The following is a 25,246-nucleotide window of genomic DNA, read 5'->3' as shown; positions in this document are numbered from 1 at the left end:
CCTTATATTCATTTATATCCAATCTGTTTATTCCTCATATGGGCATTATTCAACAAGACTATTGTGTTGTTAATTACTTGAAGTGGCTCATTTATCCTTAGGATCATAAGACAACAGCCACTGAAGCCAAAGGGTGACCTCTATCAGCTTCAGTGTCCGCAGCACTAAGTATCTCTTGCCAGAAGATAGGAAAGTGTGATTTACAGCATTTCAGAAACATGTAAGATGCAAAAAGATCACTTCAGAAAGAAGTAAGAGTTACAGAATTTATTAACAACTGTTCAACTTACTTTGCAGAATACATTTGTGAGGTATAATCATTTGATGACCTTGGGATATAATCAGTGCATGTCATAACTGGAAAAAAAGTAGTTTGTATAGTTACACAGGCGATTTCAAAACCCAACAGATAATGACAATTAAAGATCAGTATGCACAGTACATTTTAACCAAGACATAGGATTTTCAAAGGTGTTTTAGTGCCCTGAATATCTGTTTCAAGGCAAATTCTCAAAACATGCACTGTTAGAACTGCACAAAAATGTTTTTCTTGCCAGTTCACAGCAGGTAGATGATTCAGTCAATACAATTTCTCCCTTTGTAACAGTTCTCTTTCTCTTTACCAGCTGGTACTGTCATCTTTTGCAATACTCATGATAAAACTCTTATTTCAGCCCAGCCCAAAACCTTCTATATGCCAAAGGGTCTTCATCTGCACCCAGCTCAACATTTCTTTCTGCATCCCAGAGCAGGGACCAAAGCAGACGCTTGTTTTGCCAAGCTTTCCTCTTCCCTTTTCTACATACTTGACCCAGAGCATGGCTCCAGCATTCTGCCTTTCCTTTCAAAAGGGCTGGTTCCCAGCTCAACAAACTCAGTCCCACACATCAAGCAGCAACAGGTGGAGCTGCAGTGCACAAGGCTCGGAGTCCAAATCCAGATGACCTCTTAAAGAAATTCGGCAGATACATTTAATGGGATGTTTCCATTTTTCTGCTTGTATAAATCCTCAGCCATTGCCCTCTAAAAGTGGTAAGAAAGAGTCATTTGGGTTGCAAATCCAAGCAGGAACTGTTCAACATCTTCTCACTTAGCACTGCCTACGGCTCTAGTATACCCCACACGTCAGTCACACAGTTCTGGGTTGGGGTGGAGAAGGGGGATTGAGATGGTATGTCTTAATGCAAGAGCCATTAAAAAAGCCCCTGGATTCAGATGAGCTGACAGGATAAATACTCAGTTGTCCATCAAACTAGGAAAGCAAGGACGTGCAGGACCCCTGGCAAACAATCTGGCACTGTGCAGCCCCTCCGGCCCATGCCACCCCCGCAGTGCAGGGTGCTGCCGTCACCTCCGAGCTAGGTGACTTTTCTGACTGTCAATCTGCACGGTACAGGGGTTTACCAGGTCAGCTCTACAAGCACCACACCCAGATTCTTGGCAAACACAGCTGTGCCGCTGTGGATCCAGCTCACCCACCTGAAGCCAGCCGGGCAGGCGGCAAAGCACCCAGGTTCCAGCCCTGCCTAGGCGGGGATCCAGGCTAACAAGGTATCTCCTTTACGGGCCCAGGGCCCGGATCCTCCATCACTTACAAGACAAGAGACCGCACTTTCCCTCTCCTTTCTGGGGCGGCGCTCAACCAACAGCCTTCACAAAGAAACGTGGTCACGGACGGCAGCATGCTTTGCCTTGGGATTCTCTCCGGATGCAGCGACGGGCTGCAACAAGGCAGGCTTACCCTGCCTGGAACAGTCCTACAACGTTATTGCTCTTCTGTCACCACGTAGCTAACCCTCTTAGCAGTGACATCCACTGAGGGGAGCAAGCTAGCTTGCACAGGCAACCCTAACTGTAACGTTTGCATTCTGCCACCTAAATAACCTCCTCTTAGTGGAACCTGAGCATAAGCGGCTGAGAAATACAAACCATCAGCCACACGTTAGTTTGTACTTGTTGTTGTCCTGAACATTCCGAATGGTCCATGAATCACCTCCCTCTGGTTCCCCAGAGTCTGCCTTTACTCATGGTGTGACGCCCATGTAGCACAAGGTTACAACAGGAAACACAAAACTGGGGACTTTTGGACCTAAAGGCTTTCATTCAACACTTGTCAGATATCCTCACATCCCTCACGCAAAAATGTCTTTTAGTTTTTTAAAGAATGTCAATATTCATCAGAATCGTAATGCAGTAATGTATTTCTAGCATTCTTTTAAAATAGCACATAAAGAATTAGGTAATGGCATAAAAAAGAAAAAACCCCACAATATTACTGCATGCAGGTTCTGGAACTGTAAATGTTAGGCAGGAGATTTCACGGGCTAAAACTTCTGGTAACCCCTGCAACTGCAACATCACGGCACATTGATTTAAACAGTAAAGATGCCATCAGTTAGCAATGGGAAGTGACACGTTACCTATTTTCAATCAAGTTGAGCTGATTGCCCATACTTATTTATTAAGTGTAAATCAAAGGTATTCTACACAGGAATCCTACTTTCGCAATAACCTCCAGCCCTCTTTTTCCAGAAGACAGGACACATTCCATCTCACACTCACTAAGCAATCTTTTTATTTTCTGCCTCAGTTTCCCCTCCATTTTTTTCATAAGGGATTTCTGCAGACACTCAATGCAGTTCGGAGTCTAAGATTAAGTGTACGGCACATGACATTACAAAAGACCCAACCAGCTGTGTAGAGAGAATGATTTATAAAAATATCATCTTTCAGAACAGGTATTACTGTTGGTCAACTCAACCCCTTCCCTCAAGAAAAATTACGTATATGGCGGATAAGACATGGCAGCACCCAGCCACAAGTTGAGGGGCAGGGACACACAAACGTTTGTTAGACAGAGATATTTGCTCACCATCAGGCACCAACGCTTTGTAAGCGCCACAGCAAACTTTCACTTTACAACTGATAGTGAGGACAGGCTAAGGATTACAAGGAGGAGACAAAGCTTGTGCTTGATGAAGCAAGTAACAAGACCAGTGGAAGAAAAGAGGAAAGACAGTGGGAGCAGAACTTCAGAAGATACTTACTCTCACTGGACATGGGAAGGTTGGAACCAAGGCTTGAAGATTCAGGTTTCTGATCGCTGACTTCTGCGCTGCTCACATGACTGCCAGGACAAACGAAGGCTAATCATTAGCATGACGAACTCTTAAACTAACATCCTTGGGCATCGTAACCCCTGGATTCAACCTTCCTAACAGAGGCAAACTAACTCTTAACAGAACTAGCTCTGCACTCTCTGATCTTTCACACAGAGGTCCCACGAGAGAGCTTTGCAGGTCTAATTAGACCTTAAACTGTCATCACCTCCAGCACATTTACTCACCAACTGGTCTCCCAAGATAAGGCTGTAGCTTCACTGACGGCTCAGCAGACCCAGCAGCTTGGTGCTGCTGCCTGCAGCAGGAGGCATGAGCTTCTTTCCTGCTGCCTGGGCACGGCCTCCTGCTCCCCTCTGTCAGCCCAGGCACCCTTCAGGCTCTCCATGAGAGTCTGATTTGCTCATCCAGCACAAAAACCACAGGTATGTTTGCTGGGATACTGAATAGACTCAGCTCACAGAGGGATCCAGCAAGCACCACGCTCGGTGCACACTTGAGCTACAAGCAGAACTCCCCCTCCCAGCAACCACAAGCAGTTACATTGGCTCCTTCACCTTGTAAAACTGCAGCCTGAGAATATCAGACCAACACACAGATGCCTCAAAACTTCATGAAAAGCTGTGCTGCAGAACTAGCAATATAAAACTAAAGCCAAGAAGGCAATCGTAAAAAAAAAAGCAGTTTCATCAAGAAATTATCTCTACTTCCTGCTCTACCCATGAACAAAGCAAACACTGGCACATAACCGAAACAGCGTGTGACAAATCCAGAGTAACCCAGTAACCCGTGAACACTTCTTAACTACAGAAGTGACTCCCAGTTCAAGGATGCTTCAACACTGGTCTTCAGAGAGAAACGCAGCAGCAAGGCAACCTGCCCCGGACACGGGGGTCTGTGGCAGCAGGACCACAACATCCCGCTCATGGCAGCCTCGACGTGGCTCCTGCAGGCTGGGGGGAAGCAGAAGCCGAGGAGTGTGTGGTATCAACCAGCAGCGCCCTAGTAGCTCCATCCTGCCCTGGACTGCTCCTGCAGGCTGTGACAGGCCCCTTTTGTCCAGCTCCTTGCTCCAGGATGGGTCAGAGAATCCCCTGGAGCAGGAGGTACAGCTTTCCTGGGACAGGGTAAGCGGGGGAGTTGGCTAGTGAGTGCCATAGGTTTGGTTATAAGGCAAGCGAGTTTCCTTCCTTTGGCTGGTGAGAGGGAGTGAAGCTTAACCAAAATGCACAACTTGGCTTTTTCCCCCTGAACACCTTTATAAGCAAAATCCTTGGAAATCTTTCTCAATACTAGTAGATGAACAGACTTCCATAATAAATCACAGAATCACACAATCACAGGCTGTCAGGGGTTGGAAGGGACCTCGAGAGATCACCTAGTCCAAGCCCCCGGCCAGAGCAGGACCACCCACAGCAGGTCACCCAGGAACGCGTCCAGGCGGGTTTTGAATGTCTCCAGAGAAGGAGACTCCACCACCTCCCTGGGCAGCCTGTGCCAGGGCTCTGCCACCCTCACAGGGAAAAAGCTTTTCCTGATGTTCATGTGGAACCTCCTGTGCTCCAGCTTGCACACGCTGCCCCCTGTCCTGTCACTGGCCATCACCAAGAAGAGCCCAGCTCTATCCTCCTGACACTAAATACTGAAGCACGAGTTTTGCAAGAAAATAACGTATTTCTATGCAGACTCGGGGTATTCGTGTGTCATTATCCTTGGTGGAAAAAAATGCTGTGATTCTGTGGCACTGACAGTCGAGCTGTGGCTGCCAAACGGCATGGCATCTGCAAGCAAGTCGAGAGCTGCTCATGGTGACCACTTCCTGCGGAAAATGTAACAGATAACATAACAGTTCTGACCACATCATAGCAGCCCATGTTTCTGCTCTCTGCTGCGCTGCTGCTCCTCAACACATCCACCTGTGGCCCTTGGGACACATCCATCCCAAGTGCTCTTATTCTCCATCACTTACAACTTCTCAATTCTCACCAAAGCAAGAGGCAAATTCGCACTTGCACCGTGGCTGCCTCGCACCACCGAGCGCACCCTGCAGAGCACGCTGCAGCCACAACACTGTTAAGACTCTTACTGAGCCTTAATGCTCCCAAGAGAGACGACCCTCACTGGGGTACAACAGCTCCTTCCTTCCCTGCTTCCAAAATCCAGCTGAAACAAATACAGCCAGAGTATTGACATTGGCTGAAAACCATGTTGCTGAGGAGAAACAGGTCTAATAAATTATTTGAAACTATTCCATAGGTCAAATTTAAAATCATATATGGTTTTATCAAAATACAGCCGGAATATTTAAACAGAGTATTTAACCAGGTTAGAAATGCAATTTTATCCCTCCCCTCCATTCTATTTTTTAAATACTATACAAGGATGTTTACGCTCAAGTCTTGAGGCTACCGGCACCCGTAGGAAAGCTGTGAGCGCACTGCAGCAGGGTAACACGCGGGAGGAGAAGCGACGCCATTCCCTCCGGCATGCTCAGACCTGCCTGTGCTGCCCGCAGCTCTTCACAGACAACAGAGGGAAAAAGTCGCCCTAGGACACGGCTCATCTCACCTCAGACCAGCTAGAAAGGGAGCTTGCAGTGATTAGCTCAGATTTCTAACTTTTAGGCACACAACGCACTGTTTGCTCACTGCTTCCTGTTGAAGTATTCCCTTTGGACTTTTAAAAAAATACATACTAGTGTTCCCATTCAGGGCTTCAAGGTACCGTGTCCATTCCTAAATGAACGGCACACACAGTGTTTCCTTCTCGCTCACACTGGGATGTCAGAAGCTCCAAAAAGAAATCTTTCTTCACAGTATTTGCTACTACTCACAGGAACAGAGGAAACCCTAATCTAGCTATTCTCATTCTATGTAATAATAGTGGCCAATTCCTAAATACAATATACATCAGAAAGCACCTACTGAGGCTAAAAAGAGTACAACACAACAGCTTTAAACAGAAGTGGCTATCGATTTGAGAGCGTTTCATGTCTCAAAACAGTTATCCAAGTAGTTGTGCTGAAAATCATAGCCCAGGTATTATTAAAATATTCTGAGTCTCACCAGAATAAATGCATGTTATGTGCAGTCTCATCAGATTCTGCAGAAAACAGGATGCTTAATTATAAAAGCTTAATATCAAAGGGCCAGTTTATTTTTTCTTATTGGGCACTTAATCTCAAAATTATACCAAATACAAAAGTGACTTATATTTGCCCTATCTCTGTGAAAAATAAAACAATATGCAAGCTTCTGAAATAGGGGCTTACAATGATAAGAGAACATTAATAACTGTTTCACTCTGAAATGAAATTCAAAATTACGTACCTCACGCTTTGTTCTCGGGATTCCTGCATCTTGGCTTTTTTCACCTGAAAGACAAAAGCGTTCAGAGACACAACTAACGAGAGCTGTCCTTGACAGAACCTACGCACACAGACTTTCAGCAGCAGATCACCGCCGGTTACTATAGAGTTCCCACTGGTCTTTAAATTCAGAAAGCCTTGCACTGAACTCCAGAGCTAACCAGTGCAACCACAGGTTCTTCATCTCAAAACAAGCTTTCTCCTAAGCGGAAAACAAGTGCCAACACTGAACACGGCAGCAAAATTGCCATGTTATTTAAGTAAGTAACAGAAGGTGAGATATACAGCTACAAACATCCAATAAGGACAATTTTACTGTCTGAATAGAACAGCCATAAATTTTAGGAAAATCTTATTCTGCATAGATTCAGCGCAACTGCCATAAACTGGGTCCTTTGCTTTTTCCCACCCTATATTTAAATATTATATAAGGATAGGAACTTCAATATCTTTTCTGTAGTAAATTAGGAATTCCAATTTTCATTTCTGAGTAAAAACAGTGCAGCATCTACTCTGTTTCTGTAGGTGGCCAGATGGATCCCGTTCCTCTACAGAGTATCACACAACAGAACGCACTGGCTTGAACACAAATCTGGTTTTCTGCATGCAGGCTACAAATACGACTTGGAAACCCTCAGCAGGATGACAGCGTTACTTTCTGTAGCCTGTAGTCTTTTGAGGAGACGCTCCTGCGATATACAGGCTTTTCTTGCCCCACCTTCTCCCACTAACAGAAAGTTTCACAGCCTTCCATGTTTCTGGGGCACATTTAGATGCCAAACTTGCTGCTTCGGTACCCAGCTGCGCTCACCACTCAGCCCAGTCCCCGCAGGCCACGTTCAGCACGTGCCTTCTGTGAACCGGGTCTGGGAAGGGACGTGCTGGGCATCGGGCTGCAGGGATTACAGCCCCTGCCTCAGGTACAGCACTCACAGAGAGCCACTAGCAGAAACGCCTCACCATTGTATCCAAGTTTGTCTCTCTCAGGTGAGTATAAATTAAATGCCAGGAAAATGCAATTTGAGCACGAAAGGTCAAAATGTGCTCAAAACCTTTTCAAAAAAATAAATTAGGAAAACACAGGTGAATTCCTGTTGGTTAGGTGAAGATGGGAGGCAGAGGTACAAAAAAGGATAAAGGCTGAAGGCGGCAGCAAGGGGAAAGAAGTAAGCAAACAGGATGGAAAGGAGGAAGTGGAAAGGACAAACTAGTCTTGCCAGCAGCTATTCCCTCCGGCATTTCACAGCAGAGCACTACAGACTTCGTTAGCACTCACCACACAGGCACAAAAGGCAAAGGCAATGGCAGAAAGACTGGCGATACAATGGCTCAGGTACCACACAGCCTCAGATCTTCTGACATCCATCACTTCAACCTGGGCAAAGAACTGGCAGCACTGGCATTGACATTAACTCCTGTTGTGGTTCTTCAGCCCCACAGCTTCGCAGACTTCTCCAGAGCCCTTCTTCTGCCTGGCCAGGAACATACACTACTGCTGCTCTATCGCCACGAGGGCCAGGGCCTAAAGGAGCTGCATCAGGCTTCCCCACCCAAAGACGATGTTAACTACAACACTAAGGGAAAGCAGAAAGTGTTCCCACAGCTCCCCCGGCACCCAGTTATCAGAGCACGGCTGCTGCCCATCCATGGCACCCCCCAACTCCTTTCAGCATCTTTCCGCCCTGCAGCAGGTGCTCCAGCTCTCCCCTGGGACCCTGCCACTCACTCGAGAGCGGGGACCTCAGCCATCAACGCTGCACCAGAGAGCTCAGGGGGCCAACTGCTCACAGGGCTCTTGAGGAAAGGAGATAGAAGAAATTAATCACATCAGAAAAAGTAGCAGCAAACTGCTTCAGACCAAAGTTACATTGAGGATAAAAATAAAAATTAACTTAAAAGTTGGTAGCTTGAATTTTAGGTTTCCCAGGAGGAATGCTGCTGTTTCCAGTCACGTACTCAATCAGATCTGGCTTCTTCAATCCAGGCTTTTTTTTTTTTTTTTTTTTTTTTAATATATGGGAGGTGGACAGAGAAATCAGCTCACTTACAAAAAAAACCAAAACAAACCAAAAAAACCCTCCAAAAAATGCAGTGAGGTTTTGCAAGAACAAATCAGTTTTACTGACATTTTCATCACAACCAGAATGGAACAGCTTTTCTTGAAACACCTCTTGATAGTCAGGACTTGAGCTCAAAGCACTGCTCTACCGCTCTGCCAGCTTTGGTCCCTGGACTGGACCTTCTATCTTGATGAGTGTCTGCACCATCAAGGTCATCACGGCCATCGTGCCTTGTCCTCCTCTGACGGGAGACCTTCCCACTCTGCCAGAAACGTGCCCTTGGTGTTGTACAGAGAGCAGTATCTTAAATGAGTTTTCCCTTAAGTCAATTGTTAATTTCATTTTTTAAAAAAATCAATAAATACCTGGAGAGGCTCTGGAACATGGGAAAGCCAGTGGGCCTATGCAGCCTAAGTCCAGCTAAACAGCAATTTTGAATTTTAACCTACCATGTTCCCGCCTCAACTGGCTAGCCTTGGCTAGTCCCCACCTCTGCAGGATTTTAAAAGGAATTCTCCCTAACACCTTAACACTAAGCAATAACATTTACAAAATCTTGAAACTTCAGTGGGATGCAAACCCCATCTTCTACCCGTCACTAATCACTGCAATTTCCGCCACCAGTTTCAGTGGAAGGGAACAGTTTTACACACCCTCTGTCCTGGGCCCGCAAAGCATGGTCTCTCCCCCCTGGCACAGGTCACAAAACACATTTAACACAGGAACAGCACCTACTAACAACAACTGAAGGATGATCGGGGCACAAGGCGAGAGCGCTGCCACGATGCGCTGTTCTCCCAGCCGAGCCCTGCATGACCGCACTGCACCGCCAAACCCTGCACGGGGCACCAACCCATCCCCTCCGGCAGCAGCCTTCAAAAAGGCCGCTGAAAGCTCTTCCAGCGCCTCCTCTCAACACACACTCCCGTCTGAAAAGCTCCGGAGAGATGCTGAAGGGTTTTTTGTCCCCTCTCAAGTGACAGGATCACAGTTTGAAGAGTTGTCATGCAGGAGAAGTGAATTCACTACTTTAAAAAAAAAAAAAAAAGGGGAGAGGGAGAGGGAGAGGGAGAGGGAGAGGGAGAGGGAGAGGGAGAGGGAGAGGGAGAGGGAGAGGGAGAGGGAGAGGGAGAGGGAGAGGGAGAGGGAGAGGGAGAGGGAGAGGGAGAGGGAGAGGGAGAGGGAGAGGGAGAGGGAGAGGGAGAGGGAGAGGGAGAGGGAGAGGGAGAGGGAGAGGGAGAGGGAGAGGGAGAGGGAGAGGGAGAGGGAGAGGGAGAGGGAGAGGGAGAGGGAGAGGGAGAGGGAGAGGGAGAGGGAGAGGGAGAGGGAGAGGGAGAGGGAGAGGGAGAGGGAGAGGGAGAGGGAGAGGGAGAGGGAGAGGGAGAGGGAGAGGGAGAGGGAGAGGGAGAAAAAAGAAAATAAGCAAAAAGAAGAAAAAAGAAGAAAAAAGAAGAATAAAGAACAAAGAAAAAAAAAGAAAAAAGACAAAATAAAGAAAAAAAGAGAGAAGGAAAACAAAAACAAAAACAAAAAACCAAGAGAAAAGACAAAGAAAGAAAAGACACGAAACCAAGGAAGAAGATCTGCTCTACCTCAGTGATTCACGTTTCAGCATCGGCAGCTCCAGACATTGTTATCCCCCCAAGCTGCTCTGCTGCGCTACCAAGAGCAACAGGTCTCACACGGTGCATCCTGGCTCCTACCTCCACCTCTTTGTTCACTATCAGTTTTGGGCTTATGCTGATCTAGGAGGAAGAAAACAAGTCGAGAGACCCATCCTAGCTGATCCCTGCTCCAAAGTTACAGACTTCCATAGCTGAAAATCCCAATTACTCTTTGCACTGGAAAACTCTGTTTCTGCCCCAGACCCACCAGCATTCAGAGTCAGACTCAAGTAGAACCAAGGTCTTCCTCCTGACGCCAAGCCAACACGTGCTCCACGACTGACCCCGCTCTCAGAGGCCATTCCCAGCCCCAGCAGAACGGGGAAGCCCCCGCGCTCGCGGCCAGCCAGCCGCAAGGCGACCACTTGCTGCAGCAAGCGCTGCCAAACCGCTCGTGGCTGCGGCAGCGCTGCAGAGAACGGAGGGCTGCACCAGGCAGGAACGCAGAACCCCGCTGCAAGCCCTCTGCCCGTCTCGGTGACGGAGCACTGCCAGCCCCAACACCACCGGCGCTTTCTCTCTACACTTTTGGCCGCGCTGGGTCCCTCGGGAGCCTCTTCCAGCACCGCGCTCTCCCTACCACTGACTTGCCACTGCTGTTCCAAACGGACCAGAACCCAGTGGGGGTCTGCAACGGGCATAACACAAGGTCACCATCCCTTATAAAATGGAGATTTTTGCCATTTCCTAGCATTAAGTATTGAATAAAGTATTATAAAAATCAACTACATGCACCCACAATGCATTCAACAAGTGAGATATTATTATACAGGATTACTTCTAAAAACTAATCTGGATTAATAACTTATAAATTAATAACTTTTTTGGCACGAGAAGGTCAGGAGGTCACTTTCCATCACTTTCCCCCAACCTTCCCTTTGCTCTCTTATTTTCCATGTCTGATTCTGTTTTCTAGCGCTGCAGAAACATTTCCATCCCGACTTGGGGACGAAAGACATGCCTGTTTAACGTGCCAGGTGGCAATGGGGTGCGTGAGGAGTCCGACAGCCCTTTAGGAAAGACAGCCTGTATATATTTAGACCAATTATTACCAACAGTCCACACCAACACAAGAAAATGACCCAATTTCTTTTTTTTTTTTGCAAGTAAAACACATTGAACGCAAAGCCTGATGACTTCTCTGCAGGCTCCTTTCTGGATTCATTTAGCAACAGTCTGCCATAAACATTATTTTTTAAAGTAACACACTAATCTTGTTCCCAAGATTAAGAAAAGCAAAATCATTTGGGAAAGAAAACAAGTTTATTGGGCTACCTGGCTGATAGGGTTTTGCAAAGCTGACTTCAGTTTTCTTTCTTTTTTTTTTTTTAATTAGGAAGTTTCTTCTCATTTCCTCCTGTCAGAATGCGCCACTGTACTCCAAATACCCCCTCACTTACTAGTCGTGATCAACAGTCTCATATTCTGTCTCAGAATGACTGACTGGCATAAAATACCTAAAAGAAATCACCAAGATCTTCAGCTGAAAATTACAGCAGAATCTGCTTACAGAGATGCTTTCATGTACCGAAAATTAGATGTACCCTGTCTCTCATGCCCTGAAGAATAAAATTTTACAAAGACAATTTTCATTATACAAGGATGTAATTACAGATATTTCCCTTTTTCATACACACATTTAATTGATTTTTAAATCCTACAAATAGCTGGAGTTCAAATGACATGGTTTTGCTGACCACCCTTTGTGCGTATTGACTCAGGCACACAATCTGCGTGTCGCATCAAGCACTATTTTCAACAACTGTAAAAGTACATTTCCATTTCATTCAACTTTGTTCTTAAGTCATAAAATTGCATAAATGACATTACAATGTATTTTCTAACTAGTTAACTGAAGAACATAAAATTCTCACATTAAAAAAGCATCAAAATCTTTTAAATGAGAACATTAACAAATTGCCCTTGGCATATTACTCTATTTTTGTGTGACTTTGAAAAGGTCTCCGAAATTAAAATAAGCTTCACTCTCAAGGTAACTTGCCAATTTCTTGTTGAGTTTGCCTCAGGTTTAATTTCGGAATATAACACTAATACACCCTTTTTTGCTTAATTCCTGCGCTATTATGTTTTAGATACACAAATTTAATTCATATTCTACTGTATTAATAACCGCTCTGCCCAAAAGTTCTGCTACGCGGTATTAGCAGTTACTGAGAATACAGACGGTATGGCAAATATGTAAGACGTCTGGACAGCAATTTTTAACTTAAGGCATGCTTCCCTACTTGAACACACTGTTAAATTAAGAATTAAAAAAATGCTTTCCACCTGTGCAGATCATGGATCACGGGACCTTCCCAAGGTCTCAGGCACAGGAAGAATTAAAGACTATACACACTACAGTAACCAGATGCTGATTCTGTCATTAAAATAGTGAATTTTAATTTCTCTAGAATAGGCTTGAATAGTCTGGTTTTCTGAGCACAAGTAATTATTTTACATAGAAACATCAGAGAGTTTAAGCATACATAACTACTCCTTGTATTACTATTGCCTGTACAATTATGGTAAATTAAATGTACAAAGTAGTTGTGCAAAAAGTACATCTTACTACAGCATAATGATTTTTCACCTCTAGATAAATACACTAAGTATAAGCCTTATTTTCCATTATTAATTAAAATAACGGTATACTAAATTTGTGAGATCATCTATTTGTTTTGCATGTTCACTTTTAGCCTTTTTAAATGTACTTACTGGTTGTTCGGGTAAGTCTTGTGGCTCTTCCATGGGTATTACTATTTTAATGATTAAATGATTCAAATCGTGTGTTCCTCGGCAGTCTTCAAAGCCTGTCAAGAAAAGGTGTTCATAGCTTTATGTACTTTTGGGGGGACTTATCATTTAGGCTATCAGAGAACATTAATTGTTATATATTCCACCCACAAGCTTTCCAAACTCGTGTTGCCATCTCTCAAGTAAAGACGAAATTCATACATGGAAAGATTTCATAAACAAGGGATTTAGCTTTAAGCTTCAAGATACAGACTTTTTTTACCCACGTGGCACATTTCTGCATCATTTACTTTTACCATACTGACTACAGAAGGTAATGTATCAATCAGACATGTGCACCATGATTTTAAATACACTTTAAATAATCAAGTCTGGTCTACTAGGTCAGTAAACAGCGTGATTCAATCTAACCTGTTTTAATTTAGAACATTTATATAACGAACCAAAAAAAAATCAGGACAAGACCGCACACCTAAATACCTAAATATATTTACATGCAGCACTGTTTATTGCCAAATTCACAAAGCAAGATTATTATTTCAATTGCACCTTTCAAAAAGAGAAGTTTGATGCAAATTTATAAAATAATTTTTATTTTGGAAGCTAAGTAACCCAGTAGCATTTAGCAGAGAGATCTCACATCCTATACCGAAAAGCTGCTATCGCTCAGGGTTTTAAAACCATGAAAAAGAAATTAGCAGATTACTTTCACAACCTGATTAATTTTTGCCATTTGCTGGGCAAAAGATAAAGGCACGTGTGCTCCACGGCTTCCCCCTCTGCCCGACCAACGTCCACAGACGTGGTGACCTACGCACTGAATCGCTCTTCTTTCCCCCTCTCATTTCAGAACCAGTTTACTCCAAACCAACCCGAACCTCTTCAGACAAGCTCCATCTCAACCGCACCAAAAGCACGCAGGTGCCTCCTCTCCCCCCCAGCAGAGCTGTCTCTTCCACACACACGTGCGTGCATCACTGCACACAGAGCAGAACCTAAGTGGATTGCAGAAATTGGAAGAAATGACGAAAAACACTTAGTGGGTTGGAAGAAATTAAATACAACGACTTTCTGTGCTGAGGTACAACCTATTCCTGCCTCCGCGGCCATGGAAATTTTGCTGCAAATCCCAGTGGAAACGCAAAAGGCCGTTTACCCAGCTCTCCTTTCCCGACGTCTTTCTGGTTTCCCATTCTGTCTGGAATATTCAGGCACCTTCACATCATGAAACTGTCCCCATGCAAAGTGACTAAACAAGTTAACAGAAACAACTTCCCGGCGTCCTGAAAACAGCTGCCACTTCCCTCTCCTGGCCCCTGCCAGACCTACTTAAACTGCAGCACGTGTGGCCAGCCTGCGGTGGAGCGCCACGTGCCGAGCACAGGGATGCTCTGCAGCCTGGAAAAAATTCGTATTAACCACGGAAACACAAAGGATTTCTTATCCCTTATTTGAGGACAGGTGAAGGTCTTACATGCCAGGGTATATCGTACAGGCCAGGGTAAAATTTCATTGAGGGCTTGAGTATTTTCCAAGGCTGCCTCCCCAAATCAAAGCTACTTACCTTTATTGCCCCAACTGTACATCAACTCAATTTACAGCAAGTCTCTTCAGTAACTCAGATTCTTTTGCCCCTCAACATCAGGGTGTGAGCAGGCATAAGGACACAACCTCCTTGTTCCACAGAAAAGTTTCTTTACAATTTTATCCTTCCCCATATCTCAGCATTCCTACATCCAATCGTGATAGTATTTCATCAGCCAAACTGCTGAAATATTTCCAGCCTGTATTCCACACAGCCAAACACTAGTGTTCCGACTACACCGAGCAAGCAAACCCAGCCTGCTGCCTGCTCCTACAGGATGTCTCAAGAGGATTTGGCAAAAACAGGCATTCTCCGAAGTTTTGAAGAATCTCCCATTTTGTTTTCAAACAGCTTGATTAAAGATCACAGGACCGGTTCCTGGCTTGGTCTGTGTAACAAAACAGCCCCTTAAGGAGCTGTCAGGAATTAACGATTTCGTGTACTAAGCTTCAATTTTCCTTCCTTCAGGAAAAACAAGATAATGTAAAGTCTTCATGAAGTTGTACCATCACGATGATGCAACTAAATGAGTGAGTAAACAGATGCCTGGGTGTGTGAAATGTTGTGTCTGGTGAGTCTGACTACAAACTCAAAAAACTCTAAAGATACTTTAAAGAAAAGGGCATCACAGTATTTAATACGCTAATGCAACTCCAGCGACACGCAAAGCAAGGCAGGGGCGAGCAGAAGAGGAGGGGCCCATCTAGCAGGGAGTGAAACACTTTTAACACGAATCCTCTGCTTTCAGGAGCAGACCTGGAGGTGACACAAGGAATGCTCTCCTTCCCGTGCTGCTCACAGGTTAATTTATACAGGTCGTACTAAGGCTGCACAGTCAGTCTCTGACAGCCATCCCGCGGCTGCCGCGCAGATGAGAATGGTTCGTTACTCCGGCACTTAAAAACACAAATGAGGCAAGAGGGAAAAGGAACTCGGGTTTCTCACTTCAAACTGTGGTACCGCCAAATCCTACTTTCTAACACAATCAACTCCTCAGACAAGTCTTGCTCTCCAAAACAATTCTTAAAAATTCCCCTCTAAAATCCACCTTCAGGATACCGCATCTCAAGCTCTGTTTTGTTAAATCCACCCCCTTTGTAAACACAGTTCGCTACCAGTTGCCCTTTTCAGATGCAGAGAGCGGACGTTTAAAAACAAGAAAAGGGAACAGAGTTAATGAATGAAAGCTGTGCTACACACCAGCCTGCTGATTTCCTATCTTCAACGAATCCAGCGGATCTCACCGCAAAGATTTATACTCTGCTATTCTTTGCTTTTCCTCACTCCCCGCACACCCCCACACACACCCAGATACGCACACACACACAGCACACACGGATATTTGCAAAATACTGTGAAGAACAGCAAAGAATAAACCTTAGCCCTGAAATCTGCCAGATTGTTGACTGCTCTCTCTCCCTGTTCTCTCTTCCCTTCTTTATTCACCAGGGAAGATTCCGAATAAACCACTGGAAGAGTTGTGGTGCAGGCAGACTGTATGCTCTAGTTTTGAAGGTATGACGAGCCTGTAAACACAGTCTTGGAGGACTGAAAAATCGTGGTTTGATTAAAATGTCATAATCTTAAAATGGAAAAAAAAATGTGCGGCATTTATAAAATGAGAAAATTACTGAAATTAAACGTGGTACTACAACTATAGTTCTACCCCGGGCAACGCCTATTTCATTAACAGGAATTTTCATGTTATTTGTAAACCCTTGACGGGCTACCAGCGCAGGCTGGCTGCAGTTCACCTTGCTTGAACAATGACACACACGCAGCTTGGCTGCCCAGTTCTTAGGCAGATCAAATCTAAACTTGATTTTGAAACACAGCAGGAACATCGTAAACGGGGAAAAGAACTGGTTTCACAAAAGGAAAATTTGGAAATAACAACTTCATCCTTGAGCAAAACGACTCCCCGTGAGCCCAGAAACAAGTCGGCAATTTCTTCCAGATAGATCGAGCGTGCATCGCTCCCATGGCACACGAACACGGAACTGCTATTAACCTTTTAGCTACAAAACAAAGCACAGTAATTTATGTAAACCTAAGAAAAGTAGAAAAGTCGATTACCTCCTCTGTTCACGAGGATTCAACTTGCATTGAGACGTAACGGATTTTTTCTCAAGACCACAAATGGTGAGATACCCGGTATCTTGCGGCTCACGTACATTTTTGTGTTTTAGATAACTGATAAATGGGTGGCAAATCTCTAAAGCTGCAGCTCCAGAGGGGAAAAAGCGCTGTTTGTCTTTAAAGCTTTTTAAAACAAACTTTCAAACAGCACAGCACGCTGCCTTTAATTTCTAGAAGCCACTTCAGACACATTCAAACACATAAGGAAATTTCCTGAACAAAAGACTGATATCCTTAATCCTCTGTCAGACAGCAAATCTGCATCATATTAACCACGAAAAAAGGAATTACTTACACTACGCAGCTCTAAGCTTTATTTTCAATAAAAGATTTCACTAATAGATACCAAAAAGTCATATAGCTACCACCAGAGGCTACCAGGAAATTCATCTATAGTTCTATTAGACAAGCTGTTTCAGTACTCAACTGTCACCACGATTTTATTAAAAAGGTTGTGGCTACAGTAAATTTACTCATTCCTTTTGTTATTTTGCATTAGAAGCAGCCAGGTATTTATCAGGTGCAATCAGTTCTGAGAACATCTGTAGCTATTTGTGTCTTAGCAACAACAGTTGCTAGAGTAACGTGCTCAAAAAAAATTAAAGAAAGAACAAAGTACTGGATATCTGATATTTTTTAGCGGGAGAAAAAAAACAGTTTAAACAATGGTGTTCAATGCTCAGCTGCTCAGTAACAGCCCCTGCTTTTAATTAAGCAGATTTATTACACCATTGCCTTCACTCAGTACCAGTCCTGCTGGCAGAGGCAGGCGGGAGCACAGCAGACAAACGGTCCGTCTAGCCCAGCCCAGCCCAGCGCCACCCGCGCCTGGCCTGGCCGCTCTCCACCAGCCCTGCGCGTCCCTCCAGCAGCCACCAGCATGGGACCGCAGAGGGGACACCCCTGCCTCATCCTCCAGCATCCACCCACGGACCCGTTTCTCACGCCTGCGCCCGGTCCCTCTCCGAACTGGCTGCAGTCGGCAGCTCCCACGGCCACCCGGGGCAGCTCACGACCTGCCCCATCAAGAACTTCTCGGTCGCCTCACAGCACCGAGCTCCCGAGCGCCTTCAGTCCTATGGCACGACGGGGCAAGCGGCTCCCCCGCCAGCACGTCCCCTGCCTTCGGGCTTTGGTACACCTTGATTCCATTCGCTCTCCAAATCAGAGTCCCAGCCCCCAGCTGCTCTTCGGAAGGCACCTGCTCCAGCCCCTGCAGTCGCTGTTTCGCCCCTCTGCTCCCCCATGAGACGCAGCGGCCAGAGCTGCACATCGTACCGAGACGCGGCTGCAGCCACAGCTTTACTGCAGAGCAGTACGACGGTGTCTCTGCTGTTTTCAGCGCCCTTCCTAACGACAGCCAACATTGCTGGCTCTTTGTTCGGCTGCTCTTTACACTGAGTAACCATTGCAATGAACCGTCACTGCCCTCACGTTCTCCTGGAGTCTCCTCTTCTTCAGCCTTACGTAGATAGGGTTTAGATTCCTTTTCCCTAGGTGAATTACCCTTAATTTAGAAAAAGCAACTTAAACCATGTTTACGTTAATTACCTTACGGTTTCATAAATTCATCTGCACTGAAGCTCTTCTGCCACCTTTTGATCACTCAGTTTGGCGATATCCTTCTGCTTTTTTATGACTAAAACATTCAGTAACTCGGCAAACTTGCAGATTTCACAGGTCATTCATTTCTCTGGATCACGAGCAACAACACTGGGCAAAACCAGTCCAGGCACCAACATGAAGGGGACTACAGCGCTGTCTCTTCTCCAGCCTTTGAAGCGACCACTAAGCCCTGTCCTCTGCTCCCTGTGCTTGCTCATCAAGTCAGAGGGCTTTTAACTGGGTTTCTCAGAAAAGACCCAACAAGTAGGGGACAACACAAGTAAGACAGAGTGACAAAAATGCTCAGACAAACCAGCTCTGCTGCAAGATGATGGACAGGCCTCTTGTGCAGTCAGAATAAGAAGGGTGGCCAAAAAAGTGGAATATTGTGGTGGACGCCCACTATAGTTCCTCTGTTGAGAAGTGAATAAAGAGCCACCTTTAAACAGCTGAAGAAACCTCGTAATTGCAGACCAGTTTGCAAGAGGATCTTTAACCACCCCAGTATCTGCTGTGAGAGCAACACCGGGGGGGGGGGTTGAACAGAAGTCAGGTTTCTCGATGCATCAAAGAGAATTTTTTAATGTGCTGCTGTGACATAGTAAGAATTTGAGATCCCAGGAGAAGCGAACATGGCAAGTAACAAAACAAACAGCCAGATTACAGTTTGTCCAGGAGACTGATCTGATAGGTACGGTACTACAGGAGGGCCTGAAGGAGCAACGCAGCCCAGGAGAGATGGCTGATCCTCAAGGACAGCTTCCCCCAAGCACAACAGAATAGTCCATCCCAACACGGAGGAAAATGAGCCGATGCAGGAGGAGGACAGCTGGCTGGACAGCGAACCTCGGACTAAGCTCAAAAAGGAAGCGTGTGGGAGGTCAAGCAAAGACCAGGTAACATGTGAGGACTTCACCAGAACTGATGAAGCATGCAGAGATCAGAAGCCTGGCCGGCTCAAATCTGGCAGGGGATGCAAACGGCAACAAGAAGGGCTTCTAGGGCTCCTGTGAGCACACTGGCAGCAGAAGACCAAGAAAACCGTTGGTTGGATGCTGAGCAGGGGCAGGCCATCATCTGACTAAGGACACAGGAAAGGCTGAGGTATTCAATGTCTTCCTTGCGTCCTGCTTTACCATCAAGGTCTGCTCTCAGGCCTCCCACGTCCTTGTGCCTCACGGCAGAGCTCGGAGGAGGAACGTGCTGCCCACCAGGGCCCCCAGCATACATCCCCCTTCCTGGGCTGTGGCTGCCTGGGCTCAGGGCCAAGATATACAGCTGGTGACCTTGGGGACAGCTTTTCCAGAAAGCTCTGCTGGAGGCTTCAGCAAACGTCTCCTCCACTCCCTGCCCTGGGAGCTGCTTCTAAGCTGCAGCTGTCACCTTTGGCACCTGCCTGAGCTACAGACTTGACTTCCCAGCCTGACCGCAAAGCTGCCTCACCAGGGATCCGTCTGCCAACCCGGGCTCTTGCCGTAACCCAGCTACCTGCGTGTACCTGCTGCTCCCAGACACTAACAATGGCACAGAAAGATGAAGTTAGAGACCACCTTAAGGCAACTGGACATACACAACTCCGTAAGACCAAACAGAATGGAGAAGGAGCTGCTTTCTATCACTTTTGAAAGGTCCTATCAATCTGGGAGGTGAGTGATGGCTGCAAAGGGGCAAATGTCACCTTCAAGATAGGTAGCAAGGGAGATAAGGCCAGACTTGCCTGTCTCCCCTCAGTGTCTCAGGGGACTGTGGAGCAAACCCACACGGAGATATTCGTATACCCGTGAAGGACAAGAAAGCGACTGGGAACAAGAAGCATGGATCCACCAAAGGCAAATGGTGCCTGGCCAACCTGACTATCCTTTCTGATGAAAGTATTTGGTCTGTGGAATAAGAGAGCTACAAATATTCTGTATCTCGTTTTAGTAATGCAGAGTCCTTCAGCATCCTTGTAGCCACGCTGAGCAGGTATGAATTATGGACAGACTACATGGCAGATGAAAAACTGTCTGGACTGCCGGGTTCAAAGGAATGTGATTACAGGTCTACACTAACTAGTGCCTCTTACAAAAAGCTACCTACAAGAGCTGATAGTGGACACGGTATTAACATCTTCATCACGACCAGTGCAACATACAGGACTTGCCCCTACCTGTGGGTAAGACCAAACTGGGGGGGTGCAGTCCAAATCCCTGAAAACAGAACTACAATGCAGATGGAGTGTGACATGCTGGACAAATGGGCTGGCAGGAAACTTGTGAAGTTCAACAAGGGCAAGTGCTACATGGTGCCCTAGGGATGGAGCAACACCGTGCAACAGACAGGCTGGGAATACACTGAGAGGTCACAGTTCTGCAGGAAAGAAACGGGAGAACCTGGTGGACAAGAAGTTCAACGTGCGTCAGCTGTGAGTCCTGGCAGCAGCGAAGGCTTGTCTCAAACCAGGCTAAAAAGATACTGTAGAAAAGACATAGCCAGACTCACCTCAGGTACCTAGACAAAGAGTTAATGGTCGTAAATTGCAACAAGGAAAATTCCAGTTCGACATAAGGAAAAATTTATTCACCATGTGAGCAGTCTGCACTGGAAGAGTGATCCACAGCGGTGGTGAAACGTCCACCCTTGCACATTTTCAAAACCCCAGTAGTCAAGACCCTGAACAACCCACCTTCTGTAAGTAGGAGACTGAAGGAGGCCACCTCATGAGGTCCCCTTAGTCCAAATCCATGCTTTCACCAGCTTTCCATTGATAGAGAACCTCTCCTCCAAGCCTGGGCAAACTCAGCTTCTTTAACACAACTTTGTCAAATGTTTTCTGAAAATTCAATTATACGTGTTCGTTTGCTGAACTTCAGTACATTAAGAAGGTGGAATTTCCCTTTAGAGAAGCCATGCTGACTTTTTTCCAATGGACTGTATTTTCCAGTAAGCAGTGATTTTGTCCTTTATAACTCTATCATCTTATTGCTGCTGGAAGTCAGGCACCTGTATGGTGTTCCCAGGATGTCCTCTACAGCCCATCTTTAGCAGTAACAGTGCCAAGGAATTCACTGAGCTTCTCTGTTCTGACTTGCCATCCCCTGGTGCCCGCTCCATCACCCTTGGTCACTGAGCAGTCCCACACAATCATTACCTGGATTCCTGCTCTTGATGGATTTAGAAAATGTGCTACTACTGGTTTGAGCCTCCTGTGCAAGGTGCTCTTCAACTTCCTTTTCACCCTTTTTAATTCTCCTTTTACATTTCACCTGCCATGCTACAGATTCTCCTGTTCTCACACTCCACGCTTTGTTTTTTAAACACAGATCTTTTTCCCATGATGGCTTTTTAGCTTTCCCATTGAGTCACACATGGATTTTTTTGGGGGGAGACTAATTTGCTCACTTTCAAACGGTGTATCTTGGCTTCTGACACAGTATTTTTAAACGGACTCCAAGCTGCCTGTAGGCTGCTCACTTTTTGGGCAGATGTCTTTACGGTTTGGGAGATTTTTAAACTACTTGATTTGTTTTTAGGTATTTTAATTTCTTGAAATTGAATATCCATGTGCTGAATTTATTTTGTCTGCTCTCCCCTCCTACTCTGTTACATCTAATTGTACTGTGGTTGCTATAAGCCATCCCACTGCTAGCTTAAAGTAGGACCTACGCACCACGACACCCTGAAAAGCAGCTTCTCTTGTCAGTTTAAATTTGGCTGCTGCAGGAGGCAGTCATTTATTAAGTTAGAAGAATGTTCTCTCTACCTTGCCTCCTGATGAGGCACAGAACTGGTCTCTGTCCAGGCAGCTGAAATACCCCACTATAACTCTTCCAAACTTGCAGCTTCTCTGATCGCACTTCATACTCCTGATCGCTACCGCTGCCGTGCCCCAGGGGTTGCCAGTATAACCCCAGCAGCACATTCAAGGTCTGGGATTTCCACCTATACAGACCCAGCAGTGCTCCTCTTTTCCTGGATCTGTAATGGTGCTACTCTTTATAAAGTCCTTCACGCACAGTGCCCATCTCCCACCGCCCACCTCCCCCCGCTTTCCGCAGAGCTGGCGCCCTGCATGACCGCAGCCTGGTGAAAGCCTCCTCCCACCGTACGTCAGAGACCCCTGGTGCAGCACGGGCGCCGTAACCGTGGGGTTAATCGACGTGATTACGGTATCCACAACTAGTTAATGTTACCATGTCACAAATCACTCAAAACAAGAAGGAACACATTCCATTTGGAATTCAATAACCCCAAAACTTGCAACCGGCGTCACAGCACTATCTGCAGGTATCAAACAAACTCAGACCTAGATCGTAAAAGATTCACTGCTGCTTGCTACAGCTCACTGGCAAAAGCCTTTTCCCTCTCTACTCTTGGCAGGTCAGTCAAGTTTCAAATAAGAACGAACATCTCGTAAATGGAAGCATCATCTCCTCTGCTAGGTACAATTTTGACAAAGAAAAGTCTGATGACTTTGTTTCCAGGTCTACCGTAAAGGTCCCATTTCTCTTTTTTCTTTCATGTTAGTTCAGGTCCTCTTCAGTATGAACCATAACCAACGTGTGCCACCAGTGACCAGCTCACGTGCAACCTAAGAACACTGAGCTGATCCCAAGTATGTCTTGCGTCATTTTTTATAACAGAGATGGGGCCGTTATTTTATTTTCTGTGAGTGCTTCTAGCTTACCTACGCTCCAGACAAGGACAATCAGTAAAAAAGCCACATTCAAATGCACAAAAATAGTACAAAGTTTCTACACAATCCTCAGAAGATATTGCAGCCAGGACAACAAACTTTCACAGTAAAAAAGACATTCATATTTCCTTTCCCTTCCCTGTTACCCTTCCATCTATTCCCATTTCCTTTTTTCTCTTGCACGCCATTGCCTATTTGAATGATCTCACTGCCAGTCTAGTCATTACATGGCTTTTTATATTCAGGCCATACAAACTATTTCCAGTTCAAAAGTACTCTATTAACTTCTAAAAACAATTACTCATTCCAATCAAGAACTCTTTCCTCCAGAAAACAAAAATATACTTCTAGACAACAAGATTGTGGTGACATGAGCCTTCTGACTTTGGACCTGTCCTATGTGACACTTTTTCTTTACTACAGAGAAGGACAGCTTCTGCTCCCTGCATTCTTCCAAGTCTTCTTCTGAACGCAGAAGAGCAGTGCGTTCAGTCACCCCACGCGGATTACTCCTCACTCCTGCAATCAGTGAGCCTCTGGGTTCAATCACGAGCAGCAACACCACAGGGTCGCCAAACGCGTGTTCGACTTCTGCTACGCACACAGAAAAATCATTTGTGGGCTCTGAAGGAATAAGATGACACACACCAAAGATATGGACCAATGAAACACAGCAGGAAAGGTCTGACATTTCGGTTAGATAAGAAGCCTTGTTTGAGATTGTTCTTGATCCACAGGGGCCTCAGTCAGACTATTTTACCAGATTCAGCCAAATGGCAACTACGCATATTACAAAGAGCAAGAAAACAGTCAACAGGGGTTGATGGAGAGCCATCAAGGGGGTTTTTTGTTTGTTTGTTTTTAAACTTACTGCATTTCCTGAGTTACAGCTTTTAAGGGGAAAAAAAAAAAAAAAAAGGAGGCGATGTGACAAGGAAAAGCATGAGACTTCAGGGTTCGCATAGCTTGGTCACAACAAGAGACTCGAACTTTGTGTCTGCACCTTTCCACAGTGTGTGTATGTGTGTGTTTTTCTCTGGTCAATACTTAAAAAACGAACAAAACAAAACAAAACAAGAGAATGAATTACACTGCTTCAGGCATCATGTAAACCAGGTCCCCTAACCTTCTGGTATGTGCGTTGTTTCTTTCCAGAAGGAAACAAGATCATGACGATATCTTCACTGCTATAAACACATGTTCTTCAGACCTTGTCACTGAGAATTAGGGATGCAATGAGGAAAGCTAAGGCCCACTTGGAATTAAATCTAGCCAAAGATGTCAAAAACAACAAGGGTTTCTTCAAATAAACTGGTAGTAAAAGAAAGACGAGGGAAACTATGGGCCCACTGCTGAACAAGGCAGGTACCCTGGTGACCAAGGATATGGAGAAGGCGGAGTTGCTGAACGCCACCTTTGCCTCAGTCTTTACTACTAAAGCTGGCCCTCAGGCATCCCTGACCCTGGCCGTAGGGGAAGAAGTCAGACGAAAGGATGACTACCGCTTGGTCAAGGAGGATTGGGTTAGGGATCCTCTAGGTAAACCAGACACCCACAAATCCATGGGCCCTGATGGGGTGCACCCACAAGTGCCGAGGGAGCTGGCGGATGCCATTGCAAAGCTGCTCTCCATTGTCTTTGAAAGGTCGTGGAGGACAGGAGAGGTGCCCGAGGACTGGAAGACAGCCAGTTTAACTCCAGTCTTCAAGAAGGGCAAGAAGGAGGACCCGGGAAACTACCAGCCAGTCAGCCTCACCTCCATTCCTGGGAAGGCGATGGAATAGCTCATTCTGGCTGTTATCTCCAAACTCATGGAGGAAAAGATTATCAGGAGTAGTCAGCATGGATTCACTAAGGGGGAATCATGCCTGACCAATCTGACAGCCTTCTGTGATAAAACGACTGGCTGGGTGGACGAGGGGAGGGCAGTGGATGTGGCCTACCTTGACCTTAGTAAAGCCTTTGACACTGTCTCCCACCACATCCTCATAGGCAAGCTTAGGAAGTGTGGGATAGACGAGTGGACAGTGGGGTGGGTTGAGAACCGGCTGAAGGACAGAGCTCAGCAGGCTGTGATCAGGGGTGCTGAGTCCAGCAGGAGGCCTGTGACTAGTGGTGTTCCCCAGGGGTCAGTATTAGAGCCTGTCTTACTGAATAGGTTCATCAATGACCTGGATGAAGGGATAGAGTGTATACTCAGCAGATTTGCTGACGATAAGAAGCTGGGAGGAGCGGCAGATACACCAGAAGGCTGGGCTGCCATTCAGTGAGATCT

The 25,246-nt window shown here is 45.8% G+C and overlaps 1 protein-coding gene across 4 annotated transcripts in view; it reads right to left on the bottom strand.

The window, feature by feature from the left end:
- The window catches only part of EYA3 (EYA transcriptional coactivator and phosphatase 3), a 55,226-nt gene that overhangs the window by 24,216 nt on the left and 5,764 nt on the right, over positions 1-25,246 (bottom strand). For 2 of the 4 annotated variants that reach the window (XM_086479126.1, XM_086479127.1), the window contains exons 2-5: positions 12,929-13,023; positions 6,449-6,492; positions 3,048-3,127; positions 291-357 (exon numbers count right to left, since the gene is read on the bottom strand). In XM_086479126.1, the coding sequence (XP_086335252.1) occupies positions 291-357; positions 3,048-3,127; positions 6,449-6,492; positions 12,929-12,961 (224 nt within the window). In that variant the 5' untranslated portion in view covers positions 12,962-13,023. Of the gene's footprint in view, positions 1-290; positions 358-3,047; positions 3,128-6,448; positions 6,493-12,928; positions 13,024-16,370; positions 16,387-25,246 lie in introns of those variants that run through there. The other 2 variants (XM_086479129.1, XM_086479128.1) reach the window with 2 other exon arrangements.

Source organism: Leptosomus discolor, chromosome Z, assembly GCF_034619465.1.
Source record: "Leptosomus discolor isolate bLepDis1 chromosome Z, bLepDis1.hap2, whole genome shotgun sequence".
NCBI lineage: Eukaryota > Metazoa > Chordata > Aves > Leptosomiformes > Leptosomidae > Leptosomus > Leptosomus discolor.
Note: the sequence above shows the minus strand (reverse complement) of the source record. Positions and strands in the feature narration are given on the sequence as shown.